The sequence below is a fragment of the Oryctolagus cuniculus genome, chromosome 7 (genome assembly GCF_964237555.1).
Source record: "Oryctolagus cuniculus chromosome 7, mOryCun1.1, whole genome shotgun sequence".
NCBI classification, from domain to species: Eukaryota; Metazoa; Chordata; class Mammalia; order Lagomorpha; family Leporidae; genus Oryctolagus; species Oryctolagus cuniculus.
In genome coordinates, this window is record NC_091438.1 from 71,586,183 (window position 1) to 71,606,169 (window position 19,987).

The 19,987-nt window shown below is 37.1% G+C and overlaps 1 protein-coding gene and 1 long non-coding RNA gene across 2 annotated transcripts in view; one reads left to right on the plus strand and one right to left on the minus strand.

The window, feature by feature from the left end:
* Positions 1–5,115, plus strand: part of PLPPR5 (phospholipid phosphatase related 5) — a 128,155-nt gene extending 123,040 nt beyond the window's left edge. The window contains exon 8 of the mRNA XM_008264833.4: positions 2,229–5,115. Coding sequence (XP_008263055.3) covers positions 2,229–2,261 — 33 coding nt within the window. The 3' untranslated portion in view covers positions 2,262–5,115. The remainder of the gene's footprint in view (positions 1–2,228) is intronic.
* An 8,894-nt stretch (positions 5,116–14,009) lies between these two features.
* LOC103350113 (uncharacterized) lies at positions 14,010–19,985 on the minus strand. Its single transcript, XR_011390556.1, has 4 exons — positions 19,838–19,985; positions 19,486–19,592; positions 15,065–15,189; positions 14,010–14,437 (listed from the first exon to the last, which is right to left on the minus strand). It is a non-coding gene; the product is annotated as an uncharacterized lncRNA (long non-coding RNA).
* Positions 19,986–19,987: the final 2 nt, after the last annotated feature.

A 19,987-nucleotide genomic window follows, 5' to 3' on the forward strand; every position in this document is an offset into this window, starting at 1 on the left:
CCCATGGCAGAAAGGCAAAGTAAGGCAAGGGAGAAAAAAGGGGAATAAATTCTCCATTTCCCAATGTACTCAATCCCACAATAATGGCATCAGCTCATTCATGAGGGCAGAGCCCAGGGTGTGTATTAGCAGAAAGCTGGAGTCAACAGTGGAGCAAGGACTCAGATATAGTCCACCTGACACAGGATGTGGGTCTCCCCAGAGTCCTGGACTAATCCGCTCTCATTAGTCCCACCTCCTAACAGTGCTGTTTCCAACACGTTTCCAGGGGACACATTCAAACCATAGCATAAGGTGACCTTCCTTCCCTCTTTGGGGCATCTTTGATTTAAGCCTTCTGTCTCTTTGTATCATTAGCACCTTTTCCCCTTACACATGTCCAGGTTTAGATGACAAATTCTGTTGGCACCCTACAGTTACTGCATTTTCTTTGTCACTCTTGCCAGCTGGCATTTGTACACTTGGTTTTTGCCTTCTGTGTCAAGCTGTGTACTATCATCAGGGGTTAGTTTCTGGTCATTCCTTTATTAAAGTCCTTTAATGTTTAAGTCTACCTTCCAGGGTGATAATTGTAGGTTATCTTCCACAAATGGAATGAGCCTTATGGACCTTTTATTATCCAGCTCAAGGACAGGAGTCCTGGGGCCTAAACCAATGGCCTTTGGGATGCCATTTATTTTCTCTTAATTTTTAACTCCTGTCCTCTCCCTGTGACCCCTTCTTCACCTTTTCCCTACCTACTGGTTACTCTTGACTGATTAATCATCAATTTCTGTCTTAATGTCTTTCCAGCAATTATTTTATGCCAGGTCTTGTCCAGAGTTATGATGCTCATGTCAGTTTCATATGGAAACACTCTATATCAAATTGTATTTTCTCAGTTCACAGATTTCAAGTCCCCATGGGGCCACTAGAAGTAAAATTGATCTTTTATTTCCACAGTTCTTATGGTTTTTATTGAATCATAGTGCGTTATATAACTTTGCTAAATCTTGTTTGTCTTAAGGTCATGCCCATGCCTTTCTAAGGAAAACTCAAGAAAACTTAGAGAGGAGCCACCGAATTTCCCAACATTTTCATCTTGTATTTTTCAATGGAAAATTAAAGTGCTTAAGGTGCTATAAGGAGTTAGTGAAAAAAAAAAAAAAAAAACAGCATTCTTTCCTTGCTAGTGGTTCTTACTGACTGTGTTTTTCCTTGAGTGATAAGTGACTCAGACCTATAAAATAATGCCCCAAATTGTAGCTAATGATGTTCTTTTAGTTGTGGTTTAATATTCCTAAATTCATTGAAAATAAATTGTAACATCTCCGCACACATTCTAAAAATTTTTAGCAACACTTAACTCTTTAACTTAAAAAGTGCTAAGTATACATTGATGACATGTCATAACAATCATTCATTTTATAAAGTCCTATTTATGATGTCACCGTCTTCTTAAAACCAAGGCAAAAACTACTAAGAAGTCATTCAAAGCTGGTAATGTGATGGGGAGGAACATTTTTAATGTTGCTATTCCTGCTTGGGGCTGTCACTCATGTTTGAATCCTAACATAATCTCAATTGAGGTATGATTATGTAATATCAATTTTTCAGCACAGGATTTCAACATCCATGATCCAGCCTGTTGCATGACTGGATCTATTTAAATCTTAGCCATTCTACAAGGTTTCTTTGTACACAATTCTGTTGCTTAAGTAAAAAGAAAACCAAAGGTCTATAAAGAATTCTATGCTTGAGATAAAAGCCAGAGATTGCAGTCTGGAGTCTGGATTCATGCATCAAAAATGAACTGTTTAAGTAGATTTTCATCAACTAACAAATGCTATTTCAGTCTGAGCATTTTACCACCTCATTCTACTCCATCTGTCTCACAGGGAGCAATTATTCTGAAACCTGAACATAGAGCATTAAAATTCCATTAACATTGAACAGAATATTAACGTGTCTGGCATTGCAATTTCTATCTCTCCGAATTTCAGTGTTAATTTTGAATAAAGCAGGTATAACATTTTAATCTATTTGGTTAATTAAGAATAATGAATAAAATATATAATTACCAGCCAAAATTATGTAATAACTCAGAACTTAGTTTAAGGACATGGTGTTTAAACATGTCTGAGCTAGTTTTCTTTATTAGGCTAATGATTGTTTATAAAGGCACTAAATATTTCACAGAGCCAATTTTCCCAAGACTCTGACTTTGCAATTCCTTTTTCTTTTTACAGAACCACATCACTGCCTTCGCAGAAGTCACATGATATCGAAGCAGATGGTCTTTCACTGCATTGGACGTCGTCTCTTTTTACCATCCATTCATAACACCCAAAGTTTATGAAGTTGTCTAATGATTTCTATAATTTTAGTATCATTGTCAGCCTGTCTGTTGCCCCCACTAGACTGTGAGCTCCTCGACGGCAGGACTCTGTCTTTACTGCACCCCCAACACCTACAGCAAAGTCTAACAGAAAGTAGGTGCCCAATAAAAACGTGATGACTGAATGAACAAATTCCTAAAGGACACATTCACTTTAATTCTTCACAGAATCACTTGCAGTTGAGTTAAAGATATCTCCACAGAAACCATATTTGCTAAAAATAAATAAATAAATCCTCTACTTGGCACTAAACTTTTCAATTTCCCACATATCTCTTCACCAGTACCCTGTTTAACTGAAGTGGACTTTGAAAGCCATGGGGGTCTTCTATATTGTTATTCAGCATGACATTATTTCCTTTCTAACAAATTTCAGTGTGTGAATTTTCTTTACTTTTAGAAAGTATGTTCTATACTAAAATAATGTTTGCACATTCTATTATGCTATATTTCACTTAAACTACCATTCATACTATACATTCTAAGACTGGTGCTTCTGCTTTTGAAGGGGAAAAATGCCAATTTTTACTGTAATAAGTAATGTATAAAAATTAAAAAATATTTATTTGGAATTTTTCTCCTGACACCTGTGGTTTAATTGTTGACTTGTAGGTTTTGAAAACAGGCAGTATCTAAGATAGTTAGAATGAAGAAATCTAGCAATGATTATCCATTGAAGACAGCATCTTAAGAGTGGTCAAATCTCCATTCTTAGGATTTTTCACTGGTCAAGATTTCACAATATTTAAATGGAAAAGATCCACCTCTGACACATATTTTAAATGACGCAAATGCTAGAAATATGGTTAATGTGTTCTGCTTTGCATTTGTGTAGTATTTTATAATTTATGAAGTACCATTTTATTTAATCTTGATGGTAACCCTGTGTAAATGTTAAGAGTGTGGCTTTGTTTTTATAAATGAGAAAAAAAATGAAGCCAAGATAGAGTGAACCACATGCCTAGCCCCAAACTAGTAAGAACAGGGTTAAAATTTAAATTTAGGTTTTCTGATCCAAAACACAATGGTACTTCAAAAAGGTCATGGAAAATGGAAGTAAAAGGTAAGTTTATCTTGGTGCAAGAAATGCTGAAATCCATGCATGGTTTATTTCATTACATGGATTTTCCATGAAATTTTTGAAGACATCTTACATGCAACAGCTATGATATTGTTTTGAACACTAAGGCCTTTGAAGTGATGAGTACAGTGCTGGGCATCTACCTATGTTTTAGAAAATGGCATGTGAAAACGGAATTACAAAAGCTCTTAGTATTTTAAATGCTTATAAGAATAAACTCTTTTAAGGTATACAAATATAAACCTTTTTGACCCTATTATAAGTAACGAATGTCAAAGGGTCTAGTTGTGAGGCCCTCAGTAAAAGCAAAAACGGAATCAAATATCTCTCCTTCTATGGTCATCCCAGGGCCCAGGCCCCAACTCAGGAGAGATCCTAAGGGACATACTTTACATTTAGTCTGTGAAATTAAGGATGAAAATACCAGAATACAAAGCAAATGAGCTTTTTGATGGTAACATTTCAATCTTTAATGCTCTTCTGATTAACACTGGCTTATAGTTAATTTACTGAAATGATTTTTTTTAGCTTGAAAGTACTAAAAAATGAACTTTCTTTATACTCTCCACTTTCAAAAGAAACCAGTAAATAAATATTACCAAAATCTTGTCTGTTACTTCCAGCCTGGATGTTACCTGCCCATTTCTGCCACTGTAGGAGTTGAAACACTTCTATTAAGGCCGAAAGAAGAAAATCTGTATCTCTTCCAATTTTAGATCTTTATAGAAATTCAATTCTGTTGGAAACTTAGAGCATGAAAAAGCTTTGAATGCCTTGACCCTCTTCGAAGACTTCTAAGGCAATAATATCAGTAGGGAATTCACTTAGTGGTAGTAGAAGTGAAGGGGATGATCTCATCGTGTCTCAGAAGGCAGAATTCCCAGACAGGCCTCTCAAGTTTGGTCAGTTCTATTGGTTCTATATCCATTTTTCAAGAACCCAATTAAGAATGGTTTTCCATACATTATATAGCTATATATTTTCAGCTATATATTATTATATTAGTGTTGTATCTTTGGACCTTGGCCTGAATATAGGAGTTATAAATTCCTCAGAAACTCAGTTTAATCCAAGACAAGAGTAAAGTCATATGTAATATTTAAGCTTCATGGATCCATGATTGTGCAATGAATGATCCTATTGAGAATACAGAAAGAGAAAAAAAAAAACATAGATGTGACTATGATAAAAGCAAGCAAAGAGTCCTTAACCATGATGTTACTGAGAATAATGAAAACCGCATTTAAGAAAATATTAATATGTAAATATGTAAATAAAAAGTCTAGTAAAAGCAGATGAACACATATCTTTCTGATAAAGACATCACATTTTTAGTCTACTTACTTGGGGCCCAGATCAGCATACATTGGTCAACCTGAAAATTTCAGTAGTCTCTGTTTGCATGGCAGAAATTCTGCACATGTTTTATCTGATTCCTAAGATAACTTAAAAGGCTCTTTTATGTTAAAAGAGAGGTGAACCTTCTTTGACAGACTTTGTCTAGTCCACTTCTAACTGGGCCTCTCTTTTCTCAGGATCTATCCTAGCCAAATGTTTCAGTTACATTTAATGTAGTTTCCTTTGTGAAAGAGCAGTAGGGGAAGAAATAATTCTCTGCTGCACACTGTATTTTTCAAATAAAATTTTAAAAATTAAATTTAAAAATGTGTTTTGTTTTCTTCTCCCATGTATTGGTTTTTCTTGGGGTGGAGAAATATAGACTGCTTGTTAATGTGCATGAAGTTTGAATGCTCAGTGACTAGAGAATGTTTGCAAGTGGATTGCAATGGGTTGGATTAAACCAGTTTCCTGGGCAGCTAAGTGGCTGACTGCTTCCCATGGGCCGTCCTGAGAATCTTACCGCCTTGTTATTTGCAAACTGTAACTCCTTTGAAACTATTTGAGACACTGAGCAGTTTATGATCCAGTGTATGGTCTGCCTCTCCTGTATGAGTACAGCAGAAAAGAATGAATGTATATGATCTTGTTCCTTCCTCTAGAGCACAATGTATTAAGTTTTGATTGGGGCCAGCACTATGGCATGGCAGGTAAAGCCACTTCCTGCAGTGCCGGCATCCTGTATGGGTGCCGGTTCAAGTCCCAGCTGTTCCACTTCTGATCAAGCTCTCTGCTGTGGCCTGGGAAAGCAGTGGAATATGGTCCAAGTTCTTGGCCCCTGCACCCATGTAGGTGATCTGGAAGAAGCTGTAGGCTCCTGGCTTCGATTGGCCCAACTCTGGCCCTTGCAGCCATTTGGGGAGTGAACCACCAGGTAGAACACATTTCTCTCTCTGTTTCTCTCTCTCTCTCTCTCTCTCTCTTTCTCTCTCTCTGTTTCTTTCTCTCTCTCTGTTTCTTTCTCTCTCTCTGTTTCTCTCTCTCTCTTTCTCTGCTTCTGAATAAAATAAAAAATAAATGAATCTTTAAAAAATAGTTTTGATTACTTGCTCTAAAATGTTACCCTAGAGATAATATCAAATGGTTCTATTTACAGTTTGCCAACACGGATTTTTTCACAGTTTGTCAGTCATGGACTTTCTAATAAATTTTGTGAATTGTGATTATTTGAGAACATTACATTGGACATTTCTTTTTGAATTTAAATGAACGAATCTCTTCTAAGGAGAAAACTAAGAGCATCAAATGCTTCCTTCCTGTCTCCTTCACCTTAGATTATAGCTGGTTCTTAGTCTATCATGATAGAGATTCAGAATGTGGTTGATGTTTAGTAAAAAAGAGTCTGAATCCCCAACCCAAAATGTTAGGAGCCACAGATGAATCATGGGACCTAAATCTTAAACTCAGGCTGCTTGTATGTGTCCATTTCTCAACACTGTTGAAACTCCTGAGACCCGGTGACTTCTACAGTTTGTTTTGACTCAGTTCCAAGGTCAAGGGGCTGCACCTAGTGATGGCAGAGGGCAAACTCCCAAGGCAGTGCAGAGCTTGCATAGGAAGAGAAAGGGAGTGCGTGTGTGCACACATCAATGCGTATCTTCTGCTTTCTCAGCCTCTCTTTACAAAGCTGCCAGGATTCTAACAGGGGTTCCGCCCAAAATGGTCTTGTCTACTCCTAATCACCATCCAAAGATTCTGCTTTTAAACGTCGTTGGATTGAGTTTCCGCCCGCTCACTTCCTCACAAAGGTGAGTCAGTCTCAGCACACAAAACCTCAGGAGACCATCCAAGCCACAGCCACACCACAGCACCACCATCTTTCAAAGTCGAGGCCTTGCCTTCAGGGAGCCTCGTATAAGAAAATGCAGATGAATGGGCATAAAACTACCGCTGGTCCTCAGACGAAAACTGAAGAGTTTATGTCTCAAAGACACCATTCTTCAGAAGGGTAATATTAACAGATGCCATTTTCTTGTCTGTTTACTTTGATATTATTACATTTACTAATGTTTATATTTTCATTTTGCATTGAAACATTTTGGCTTGTAAAGGAGGACTTTTTTCTTCTCAAGAGAACAAATGTATATTTTTCATGGTATTTCTTTCAAAAGGAAAGCTTTCCCAAAATAGTGAGACTTTGAATATTAATCAGATTTCCCAACAGAAATTTCTCCTCGTCAAGGTTTTCAGCCCTGATTCATTCAGCATATTTTTAAAAATTTTTTGTTTTATTTTGCTTCATTTTATTTTTTAAAATTTATTTATTATACTAGTTTCATGTATTTCATATATACAGATTCAGGAACATAGTGCTACTTCTCACCCTACCCTTCCTTTCACCCATGTTCCAACCTTTCTTCCTCCTCCCTCTCCCATTTCCACACTTAATTTTTACAAAGATTTAGTTTCAGTTTACTTAATGATTGTAAAGTGAACCCTATACTAAGTATAGAGTTCAATAAATAGTATAAAGAAAAAAAAAAACTGTTCCTCAACATTGGAGACAAGGGCTACTCAAAGTCATTGCATCTCAAAGTGCCAATTTCACTTCTATAGATTACCTTTTAGGTGCTCTATTAGTTACCACAGATCAGGGACAACATATGGCATTTGTCTTTTGGGACTGGCTGATTATTTCACTAAGTATAATGCTTTCCAGTCACATTCATTTTGTTGTTAACATCAGTATTTCTTTTTTTTAGTGTTGTGTAGTATTTCATGGTGTACATATACCATAATTTCTTTATCAGCATTTTTATCAAGGATTCTGTATTCCCAGATAATTTGCTATGTTCTGAGTAAACGCTGGTTTGAAAAGACAGACGGGGCCCCTGATCTTCATTGTACAGTTCAGGAGCAGGCTCTAGGAGGTCTGTTTAAAGTTGAAGTGGGAGAACTGGCCTGCAGTTAACCTACTATTTGAGTTCAAGCAAAGGACATTTTTATGGACTATTGCTATAGTCCATATTTTTAAGGACTATTGCTAAGATTAATTTAAAAAGCATTGACTTCATAAACAACATTCTGTTATGTGAGCATTGCCAAATTTCAAAAGTCCTAAAATGCTTTATAAGGGTTTACTGCGCCTCACAAGCCTACACTTCAGCTGAATCATTCTGGTCTGAGCTGAACTCAATCGAACATCTGTGGTCAAATTGGCAGTTCCAGTAGAACTCTCACACAAAGGGGAGTCATCTGGCTGTGGGTTAATCTAGGACAACTCAGGACAACTGAGCTTTTCTGTCTGCTGTGTCTCAAATCCCGTCAGGCTAGCTTAGGTTCTTTGGCAAGAGTTGGTCCAGAGAGAATGGATACACGCAAAGCACTGGCTTTGTCATGTGGTCATCTCATTCAATTAGCCAAGGGTAAGTCCCAAGTCCAGCCCAGATTCAAGGAGTAAGGGAGGGGCTTTAGGTGAACACAGATATGGGTGAAGAACAAACTTTTACCACTTCCTAACCTTAAACATGTTCAATCAGTAAGCCCTTTGAGTAGAGTTCTTCCATGTGCTGAGTACCAATTTATTCTGATATCTGCAAATACCAATAAAATTCAAACTTGTTTTGTCTGAACAAGGATGGGTACCTCACCGATCACCATGCCTATCCTCAAAATGCATTTATGATGTATTGGCTAGGGAATCGTCTTTCCAGAACTTATCTGAAAGCAACAAGAGATTTGCTGCAGCTTTTATTTAGAGACAGCTACCTAAGTTTTGTCCTGTTGGCAATAATAAAGCAATAATAATAATAAGCAAATGTGAGACAGAGAAGGAGGGAAACTAAGCAGAAAGAATAAGAAATCAAATGAAACAGAATATCAAGTTATGACTCACTGATTTTGTATGCATGGGTGTGTGTGTGTGTGTGTGTGTGTGTGTGTTTGCATGCACACAATTGCTTTGTACAATTTTGATTCTCAGAAATTTCAGTTATTATGGTTTAGTTAACCCAATCCTCCAATAGCAGTGTTCAAATGATGGTGTAAGTTTCAGTAATTGGATAAAGTACAGACTTTGTGGTCAGCTCCTAAGCTTATCAATCACTAGGTAAATAACACACATGACTGGTGACTAATCATGCCACTTCTCTCAGAATAGCCACTGATTGGTCACTGCACTTTTTGCCTTTATGCATGCACATACAGCAAAACATGTCATGCTGAGTTCTTATTTCCCAATAGTAAATTCACATGAAATTTTTAAAAAATGAATGATTTAAAGAATCTTGTCAACAAAGATGACTCTGCAACAAAGAAAAAAAGATAATTCTAAAAATAGTGATCATAGGAATGTTGACACTGCCACCACCATCTGTAAGACTCAGAAAGGCAGCCAGCAAAACAGTGAAAGGAAGCTGTGATGAGTGAAAGGGTTATGATGAGAAAGATAAAAATGTCCTACAAGAACTGATTCTAGTAAAAAGCTTCACATGAAAAGAACACTTGGAGATACTTCATAGCATTGAAAGTCCAGAGGATAAAATATCAGCAGCTGATCAAAACTTGGAAAGGAGTATGGAAATTAGCCAAGAACACACAGAAAAGATACCCACCCAATATCCTAAGCTACATGAAAAGAATAAAGCAGGAAACACTGTTCAAATTTGTTTTAGTTAGCTTGGGCTGCAATTACAAAATAGCACAGCTTAAATAGAAGATATCTGCTTCTTACAATTCTAAAAGCTGAAGTCCAAGGTCAGGGTCTCATTCAAAATGACTGAGATTTGTGTGTGGCCTCTCTTCCTGTTTTGCAGGTGGCTACATTCTCTGTTCTTACATGGTGAGAGGAGGGAGAGAAAGATCAAGAGAGAGAAAAAGAGAGATGCAGACAGAGACAGAGAACAGATTCAGTCTTTTCTTTCTTTTAAGGACACTATTCCCATCATGAGGGCCTTACTATCATGACCTCATCTAACCCTAACTGTAGACAGTACCTCCAAATACCGCCATACTGGGAATTAGAGCTGCTATAAATGAAACTGAGAACACAAACATTGAGCTCATAGCAAAACTACGCTTGACGTTGTTTTTTTGTACAAAGAAGTGAAAGATTTATCAATGTCTATTTTACATTAAAAATTACTGAATAAATATTAACTGAGCAATTTTTTTCATTTTCCCATACATTTTAAACTGTCAGTAAGAAAGTTCCTAATTTTATGACAAAACATTTAAAGGTAACAAATTAATTGTAACTTTCTATCCTTTATTAAAATCACTTTAAATTATTTTAGCTTCAATTACCATTTTTATGAGTTCACCCTATAATGCAAAGGGAAGACTCCCTGGCTATATGTATATGTTGGGATGTTCATATTATAAACTATTGTCAAGTTATGACTCACTGATTTCGTACGTATGGTGTGTGTGTGTGTGTTACAGGAGAATAAATTTTATATCATACGAGATAAATCAAATGATATGGATTCTGTCTGTTTAAATGGGAAATTTATAAGACAGACTGACAGTATCTGGGCTCATATCCCTACCATTTCAGATGACTTTATATTTATTAGGAATACCTGATCGTAATCTTGAAATACTAAAGACACAGGAACTTAGATGTGTCTTAATTAAAACTCCAACACTGCTCATTTTAACTAAATATTTTTAAAAGATAACATTGCTATTTTAAAATGCTCATTTTTTATGATTGTTGGCTCTTTCTAATTTAAAAAAAATTTCCAGAAACATTGTGTGGATAGCAGAAGCAATCATAAATTAAATTCTCTACTATCCAGATTAATCTAGATATTGGCACACAGAATTGATAAGGCTACTTACAGACCTATCAAGCATTTCTGTTCTCATTGTTTTAAGTTGAATTGTGTTCCTCTTCTCCCCACCAAAGTGTATAGGTGGAAGTCCTAACCCCAATAGGTCAGAATGTGTCCTTATTTAGAAACAGGGCACCTGCAGATATAATTAGTTAAAATGAAGCCATATTGGTGGGCTCTAAACCAATTTGATTGATGTCTTTACACAAAAGAGAAACTTGGATCCAAACATATAGACATGCATGGAAATGTGCACACACATGGAGAACACCAAATGAAGAGGAAGACAGATATCTACATGCCAAAAGATAGCAAAGATTGCCAGAAACCCACCAGATACTGGGTGAGAGGCATAGAACATAATCTCTGCCGTGGCTCTTAGAAGGAACCAGCCATGATGACACCTTGATTTTAGCTATCTGGCCTGCTTTTAGACATCTAGAATGGTAAGACAATAAATTTATGTTATTTATGCAACCTAGTTTTTGGTACCCAGCCCTAGCAAACTAATTCACCTATTTACCTCCTATGTATTCCAGAATAGTGGAAAAGTTTGAATCTTGGCTTCTCCACTGTCAGCTTTATGGTTTAGAGAACATTATTTAAACCTAGCAATTTCTAGATCAGCTTACATGAGGTAATATCAAAACAGCAGACAATCTCCCAAAATCTCAACCCTGAGTAAGTGATGTTCATGTGAGGTTCATACTTCCTGACCATTAAATGTCATTAGTAGGCTCTAACCTATGTAACAGCCCTCCTAAATTGTGTTCCAGGCTAGCAGAGCTGACGTTGTTTGAAACATGGCACTAACCGTGGCAGAAGGAAAAGAGATGAATGGTGAAGTGTGCCTGGATCTGAAATAGTCCATTCCAGAGTCATGCATCACATCTGTCCATCTTTCATTGGCCTAAGAAAACTGCAAGACCATATTTGAGTGCAATCGTAGGAAAATACCAGAAATAGAGAGAGACAGAACCAAATATCTGTAAACAGTTCCAATGACCATCTGTCAGAATTGAGATGATCATAAATTGAGATAAATTAATGAAATCCTTCACATATTCGGTTACCAATGTTTATCTGGGATCGCCAATGGACTAGTGCTGTTCTGGATACCAGCCAGATAGCAATGAACTAAAGAGAGTGTCTGCTTCCCAAGGTTTTCATTAAATTGGAGGAGTTAGCAAAATTAAGAACATAAATTTGTATTATAATTTCAGATACTTGTAAGTGCTATGAAGAAAAGTAGAGCAGGGTAAGGATGTTGAAAGACATTGGCAGGAGACAGAGACGAAGTAGTTGGTGTGGGTAATGAATGCAAATTTCCTAGCATAGTGATTACAAGTGTAGGCACCCAATAAATGGTTCTTTTCTTTCCCCAAAATACTCCCGATAATTTGCATTAACAGCAGAAGAACCAAAGCGAATTTTGCAACAACTTATTATAAAAGACAGAAAAAAGATTAAAATGCCTAATTCTGGCAAGAATGCAGAGTAACTGATACAAACATATATTTCTGCTGGCAGTGTAAACCCCTTAGGAAAGCAATTTGGCATTATATTTCATGAGCCACTAAAATGATCATAACCCTGACGCAGTAATTTTATTCCTGTGAATCTATCTCCAGAAGTAATATAATTTAATAATCACAAAGATGATGGTTGCAGTGTTATTTATGAAAGCAAAAACAATGAATATATAGGAATTGGGGAATGGCAAAATGGATTATGGCTCACCAATTATATAGAATATTATGTACTCATTAAAATGGTAATTAGGCACATTTCATAGTGACAGGAAAATGTTTATGATATAATTTAAGATAAAATTTACCCTGTAATTACTATTATGTAAAAATCACATATGTAAATGTTTGAGATTAACGGAGAATGCAGAAAATTGAAATCTAGAATATGCAAATTTGTTGTAATTAAAAATACCTATTTCAGTCATTCCTACTACCAAATGTTTAACATGTACTTCAGTAGTATTGTTTAGATAATGAATTTCAAATTCTAGCTAACAGAGACAGGGAGAGCAATGCCTCCCCAGGTGATCTGACCTTGACTGAACTATGGTTCCTGACTCAATCTTCCTGTCAATGCGGACCATGACAGACAGCAACAATGTTTCTCTCACTCACGTGAATGATCTTGGTTTAATTCTCAGATCCTGGCTCCAGATCCAGCCCGAGTCATGGCTGTTGTGAGCATTTGGGGGGTTAACCAGCAGAAGTGAGCTCTCCATCTTTCTGTTCATCCCTCTCGCTGTCTCTTTCTCTTTCTGCCTCTTAAATAATTACTACTTCTACTACTACTACTACTACTACTAAGGACTGTGAATTAAGGCTAGTGGCACTCTTATGGTTACATATTTTCCCCAGGGACAAACGTATAGTGACATTTTTGTGGCTACAACTTGAGGAAGGGAGGAGTGTTCTCCAGGTGCCCAATGGGTAGATATCAGGGATGCCGCTAGACTTCCTACAATGTCCCAGGCAACAATAGGACAACCCCCATAATGAATAGTTATCTGGACCCAAATCTCGACAGTTGGTTTGAGAAATTTTGGGGTAGCCATGAAAAAAATACAAGCTCTATAGTACAGAAACTCAGCTTTTCCATCACCAAAAGGATGGCCCTGAGCTCAGCTAACCTTTCAAATTTTCATTTTCCTAATTTGTGAAACAGAGGTAAATTTTACTTATCTTATCTCACAAGATGGCCCTGAGAGAAAAATGGGAGATATAATGGGAGGGAGAAGATAAAATCTTCCATACAATATCATCACTATATATATTTGATAAATCTCCTGAAATTAATGGCTTAAAAAAATACAGAGACAATTACCAAAAAGCTTGTGCATAATTACTTTAGAAAGTATTAATTTGTCATGACGCCCCACAGAATATAGATGAAAGCTATAACACAATAATGATGCTTTACTGGCATTTTCCATACAAAATAATCCAGTTTCCTTGATCAGTTGTCTGCCCCATCTCATGTCTTGAGTTGCCTGTCACTAAACCGCTGCCTATAGCTATAAGCACAACTACAATCTTTGCTGAACATTGAGGCTCCACCACAAACCACCATTTGTTTCTCCCTTGTTGTTGCTGATTTATTACCCTATGTTCCCTCCAGTACCAAGCAGTATGTATGCCATCTATTTCTCCATTGGAATTGCTGAGAGTAACCTCAGTCAGCCTCGTGGCTCTCATGTAGCTGAAGGGAATGGCAGAGAAGCAAGTATATCCCAGTAGCAATGGCACACCCAGTGCCTATGTCTCGGTTATAATACCATTGTGCAATAAAAAGGTTTTACCTTCTCGGTAGGGTTCCTTGGAGAAAAGACTGAATTTTTGGCTGTGGAAAGGAAATATAAAAGTTGAGCCGAGAATAGCACAGAAGTGACAAAGACATACATGAGGGAGGAAAAAAAAATGTGTTTTTCATTGTCTAAGGGAAGACTCACGGCTGAGGTCCCTAAAATGAAGGACAAATCAACAAGAGAAAGCATACAAATTAATTTAAATCTTATGCAACATGGGGGACATTAGAAATGAAGACCTAAAGAAACAGAGAAACCTGTGTATTTTATGATGAGATTTGATGACAGATGGGCAGTCATGGGGAAGGATGAATGAACAAAGGGAGTTTGATTTAATGGTAGGAAATCAATGGGGCACTCAGAAAGGTCTGCTCATTCAGATTCCGTCTAGTATCTCTGTGTCTTTCAGGATACAGATGCTCCTTTCCACTGAGTTGAGGGAGAGTACCACTGGTTGAAGATCTAATGACCTATTTCCAACAAAATGGATGAGAGAAAATGAGTGTGATCTTCCTGCTTCTTCTATTTGTTTATTTTTTTTTTCAATTGCTAATCTCACAGTTTGGAGTAGTATTTCCTGAGTCCTGTTACAAATGACAGGAGCATGTCAGAGACATATGGTGCCCAACTGCAACAACTTCCAGTGGCTAAAGATGGAATTATCTGAGCAATGAAATAAATAACGTGGTGTTGCAATATAGCTCAAAGCTTACAATAAATACTGATAATCTGACAAGGATATAAATAAATGATTAAGTAAATTAATAAGTATAGGAAAATAAACAAATCTGTGCAGTACAATATCTAAATAATTTGGGTAGATAATCCCCACTCCATAAGTGTGGCAGATGACTTACACTCAAAGAGAATGGTCTAGAAAAATAATAACCTTGTAATACGGAAATCTGCCAAACACCACCTCAGCCTGTTCACCAAAATTAATATTAGCAGTAATAAATCATATTTATAGCATGTGCCCTTGATTTGATGGCATGAGCATGGCATTTTACCACTGTAGTCTCCCAAAATTATAAACCCAATTTAATAATAAGTAAATCATCAGCTGAATCTCCACGGAGAGACATTCTGCAAAATACCTGACGAGTGCTCCTCAAAGCTCTTATGGTCACACAAAGCAAAGAAAGTCTGAAACACTGTCACATCCAAGAAGAGTCTAAGAAGACATGCCCAGTAAATGCAATATGGTATCCTGGACGGGATCCTGAAAGATAACAAGGTGTATTAAGCCTGTGATTAGAAAGTAAATTGAAAGTACGCTATTATGAAAGTTAAAAGAAAAAAAAACTAAGGCAGTCAGAATAAATTATGCACTTGAGTTAATAATCGTGTGTCACTGAGCTCATTAACTGTGAAAAATATGCCATGGTAACTGTAAAACCTTCCTAATGGAGTAAACTGGGTGTGAAGCATCAGAATGGTCTTGTACCATATTCAAAATTTTTGCAGGTCTAAAGCTATTCTGATAAAAAGCTTATTGAAAAATAGTTCGTAGTATATTAAAACTTTAGAAATGATCCTTTTCGAAGTCTTAAGTCCAAAAATCTTCTTGTCTACTCACTACCTGAAGTCTTCTGAAACTGACAGAAGATAAACTTAGAGTTCCAATTTCTTTAATGTCCTGTTTTCTGCTATCAATTGTTCACAGAAGTGCCTAATATCTACTTGGCAACCTCATTTTAAGTACTCATTTACATATTGATTAAGAGCTAGATATATTTGATATATTTAATGGAACAAGAACAATATTGAAGAGAAATAGGTTCATACCTCTTAAAAGGATCTGGACTTGCTGAGTGGAAAGGGGATAAATCTAAATGAGATATGGGCGTAGGGACCACTGCTGGTCCAAGGTAGAAGACCATTCTGGTAGGCAACCATGCAATACTCCAAAATCTTGGAAATATAAGCTAAGTGGTAATTCTGAATATTATGCTGTCTCAAAAGAACCCATTGTGGAGCAGTGTGGATTCAAGAGACAAAAAATAGGACACATGATCACAGAATAAGATAAAACTTAAGACAGAGCCAGCTTGCAATTGACATTGAAAGAAGCTACCAGCAGGTGGCAGCTCAGAAACTAGTTGAATCTCACAGCCTTCTCCCTTCACCATCTGTAAAGAAGAGCTGGCCTAAGTCAGAGTCTCAGGTCTAAAATGACCAGAATATTTATTAGGCTTATTATCTCAACAGGCATGAAAACATGAGGATCAGGATGTGATCTGATTATCAGAGGGAGCATATTGATTATGATCAGGCCTTAAGAATGAAACTGAAACCTAGGTTTATTATTTGATCAATTAGCCAACACCACTGGAGCACGTAGGTGTCAGGCTATTCTAAGCAATTCAGAAATATTAATTCACTATATTCTTCTAAGGGATTGTAACTTTTTATCATTTTATTCTCAGTGCCTATAGCAGTGCAAGTTCATAATTGGACGTTGATGAATGTTTTTGGAAAGAAGAAAAGGTAGAGTGAGAGAAGGCAATGGAAAGAAAAAAGAAAGAGGAGAAAAGAAGAGAGAGAGAGAGAGAGAGGCAGAGAGAGAGAGAGAGAGAGAGAGAAGGGAGAAATGATGGGGAGAAAGAGGAGGGAAGGAGAGAGGAAGAAAGGAGAAAGTAAGAGTGGGAAAAAAAGATGAAAGAATGATTGCTATTCCCAAAAGTTGAGATGAAATCTACTTAAATTTCTCTTGTCTGCAGTGCAATTGGTTTTAGGGGTAGGACTGTAGCAGAGAATGTAAGTAGGGGAAATAAGAAGGTTATACTGTTTTTGAGGAGTGGATGGAAAATGTAGTAACCAAGAAATGGCTAACCCTTACTGATCATTCACTATATATCCACTATTGCATTATTTATGAATCAGCCGATAGAATCCCTACAATCACCTTTATTATTAATAGTATTATGCTCCATTTTACATATAATGAGAGTAACATTTAAATTTAATAACGTACTATAAATAATACAGCTAATAAGAAATATAGTTGAAGCTCAAACACAAGGTTGAATCTCTAGTGGTGATTCTCTAGTCTTAGACACTATGCTAAACACTAGGCTAAGAGCAGACAGAAACTGATAAAGTGGATCAAAAAGGGGATATGCTTTTGAAGCACTGACTGCCATGCGCCTTTTAAACAGTCATGTCTATTTTTAAATACAAGAATCAAATTCTTTAGAATCCAATGTAGTTAACATTTGTAAAAATGAGTGAGAAATGTTTCCAGTTGGAGATAAGATAAAAGGCCCTTGGCATTTACAACATATATTTCAATACCTGCTTGAAAATATTGCTCATGGAATGCAAATAAAAGCCATAGTGATGATTTACCTCACTCCAGTTAGAATGCTATCATCCAAAAATCAAGCATCAAATGCTGGTGAGCATGTAGAGAAAAATTTATCCTACTACACTGTGGAAATGTAAACTAGCCAACCATTGTGGAAGACATTGTGGAGAGTCCTCAAAAATCTGAAAATTGCTGTACCATATAACCTAGCCATCCCATTCCTGGCGATTGAACCAAAGTGAAGGAGACCAGCATATGAGAGAGTTATCTGTATCCCCAGGACTATAGCAGCTTGATTCACAATAGCCAAGAGATGGAATCAATGTCCATCAGCTGATTACTGAATAAAGAAAAAGTGGTATATATACATGATGAAATACTACACAGCCATAAAAAAGAATGAAATTCTGTCATATGCAACAGAATGGATACAACAGGAAATCAGTATGCTTAGGGAAATAAGCCAGGCGTTAAAAGACAAATATCATATATTTTCTCTGATTTGTGGTAGCTATTATATAGAGGACCAAAAAAAAGTAATGCATATAAGTGGAACGACATCTTGAAATTTGATTATTGATTGTAACCCTTTTCTATACTCTTGCAGAATAGTGGTCTTTCTACTTTCCACTTCTTAAATTGTTTATTTAGTGGAGTATTAAGCTTAGGATTATAAAGAAAGTTGAAAGTATGTCATCACAATAATCAAAAGAGAAAAAAAAGAAAAAAGTAGGAAGCAGTGTGGGTTATACAATTATGAACTTAAAACTGTATATATATAAAATACATTAAATCTATTCTCTTTTTCTTTAAAGATGTATTTACTTTTTATTTGACAGGTAGAGTTTACAGTCAGTGAAAGAGAGAGACAGAGAGAAAGGTCTTCCCTCTGTTGGTTCGTCCCCCAAATGGCCGCTATGGCCAGTGCTGCACTGATCCGAAGCCAGGAGGCAGGTGCTTCCTCTTGGTCTCCCATGCAGGTGCAGGGCCCAAGCACTTGGGCCATCCTCCACTACCTTCCTGGGCCACAGCAGAGAGCTGGACTGGAAGAGGAGCAACCAGGACTAGAACCCGGTGCCCATATGGGATGCCGGGGCCTCAGGCGGAGGATTAACCAAGTGAGCCACAGCGCCAGCCCATCTGTTCTCTTTATATAAGTGAAAATATTGCTGATGACTGTGAGGAAGAGGATATTAGATGAAATATATACAACAGTCTGAAACTAAAATAATTTTAAAGTCAATTAGTATGGCAGAAATTTCAAGAAACATTCAAATGTCATGCATATTTTTTAACAGATTTTTTTTTCTCATCAGTGTCTCTCTTTCTCCCTCTTGTCTTCAACTAATCCCATCACCCAGAAGGGAGAAGAAGGCCTTCATAATAGTAAAATATTAGCTAACCCAAAATTCAAAAATCAAAATACTAGATAGAGTTCTCCTTTAACCAAGAATCAAATTGCCCTCAATTTTAGGCACTTCGTTCAGTTCATCCCATTTTTAAGGATTTCAGAGATGCACTAATGGACAAAGAATCAGAATCAGAAAGTCCAGGAGATGGCCAATCCCTGAATTCTCGTACCCTTTTCCTTCAACCTTATCTCTTCTCCAATATTTGTTTTAGAAACAGAGCCAGGTCATTATGCTTTCTCTTCTCTTTTTCTCTCTCTTTCTCTTTCTCTGTGTGTTTGTGTGTGTGTGTGTGTGTGTGTGCTTATAAATTTGTTTATTTTATTTGAAATGCAGAGTTGTAGAGAATGAGAGGGAGAGACAGAGAGATCTACTATCTGTTGTTTCACTCAACGAATGGCCACAAGAGCCAATCTGAAGACAGGAGCCAGGAGCTGCTTCTCAGTCTCCCACATGAGTTCAAGGGCTCAAGCACTTGGGCCATCCTCCACTGCTTTCCCAGGTGCATTATCAGGGAGCTGGATTTGTAGAGGAGCAGCTGGGTGTCTAACTGGTGCCCACATAGATACCTACACTGCAGGTGGTGACTTTACCCTCTACTGCACATTACTGGCCCCATGCTTTCTCTGCTTGAACTTGGTATAAAATTGTGCTTTTTCGGAATCATCTTAGATCACAAGTGACAATTTAGTTTGCAAATAAATCTGAACCCAATGTATGTTTGCTACGTTGGTTAAGACCAATGGTGAAGCTGCATCCTGGCTTGGTGGGAAGGAACTTAATAATGGATTAGAATTACCTGCCATGAATGCTGAGGGAGAAACAGTTGGAGATGTTGCCACGTTTGGCAGTGTTTTCCCAATGTAAGCTTTTATCTCAGTTCAATCTCAAGAAGACACTATCCCCCTGTAAAAACAATGTTAGAATTAACCAAAATCCCTGCAAGGCTTGAAAACCTGCTCTTCCCTACTTAGACCCCTGGGTGGTTCTCACAGTTGTGGTGTGAGTCAAAGTAGCTCTCCCAGGCCAGGGCTGTTATCTCTAAGCCGAACCTGCTTCTCCATATGACTAGTCTACCCCAAGATCAACAAAATGTCCTAGGACATAGGCCTGGGAGTCTGCCTGGCTCTTAATATTCCTGCCTTATATACCTGAGTCAAGAAGCTCCAAAAGGTAGCATTTTTATAAATTATCATTGGTCCATTTTGTCAGAATGTGATCTCCTCATCTCCCATTTTCTATAGCAGAAATTGCTAATAGATCATTGAGTCATTCATGCCATGCAGCCTGGATGCTGTTCC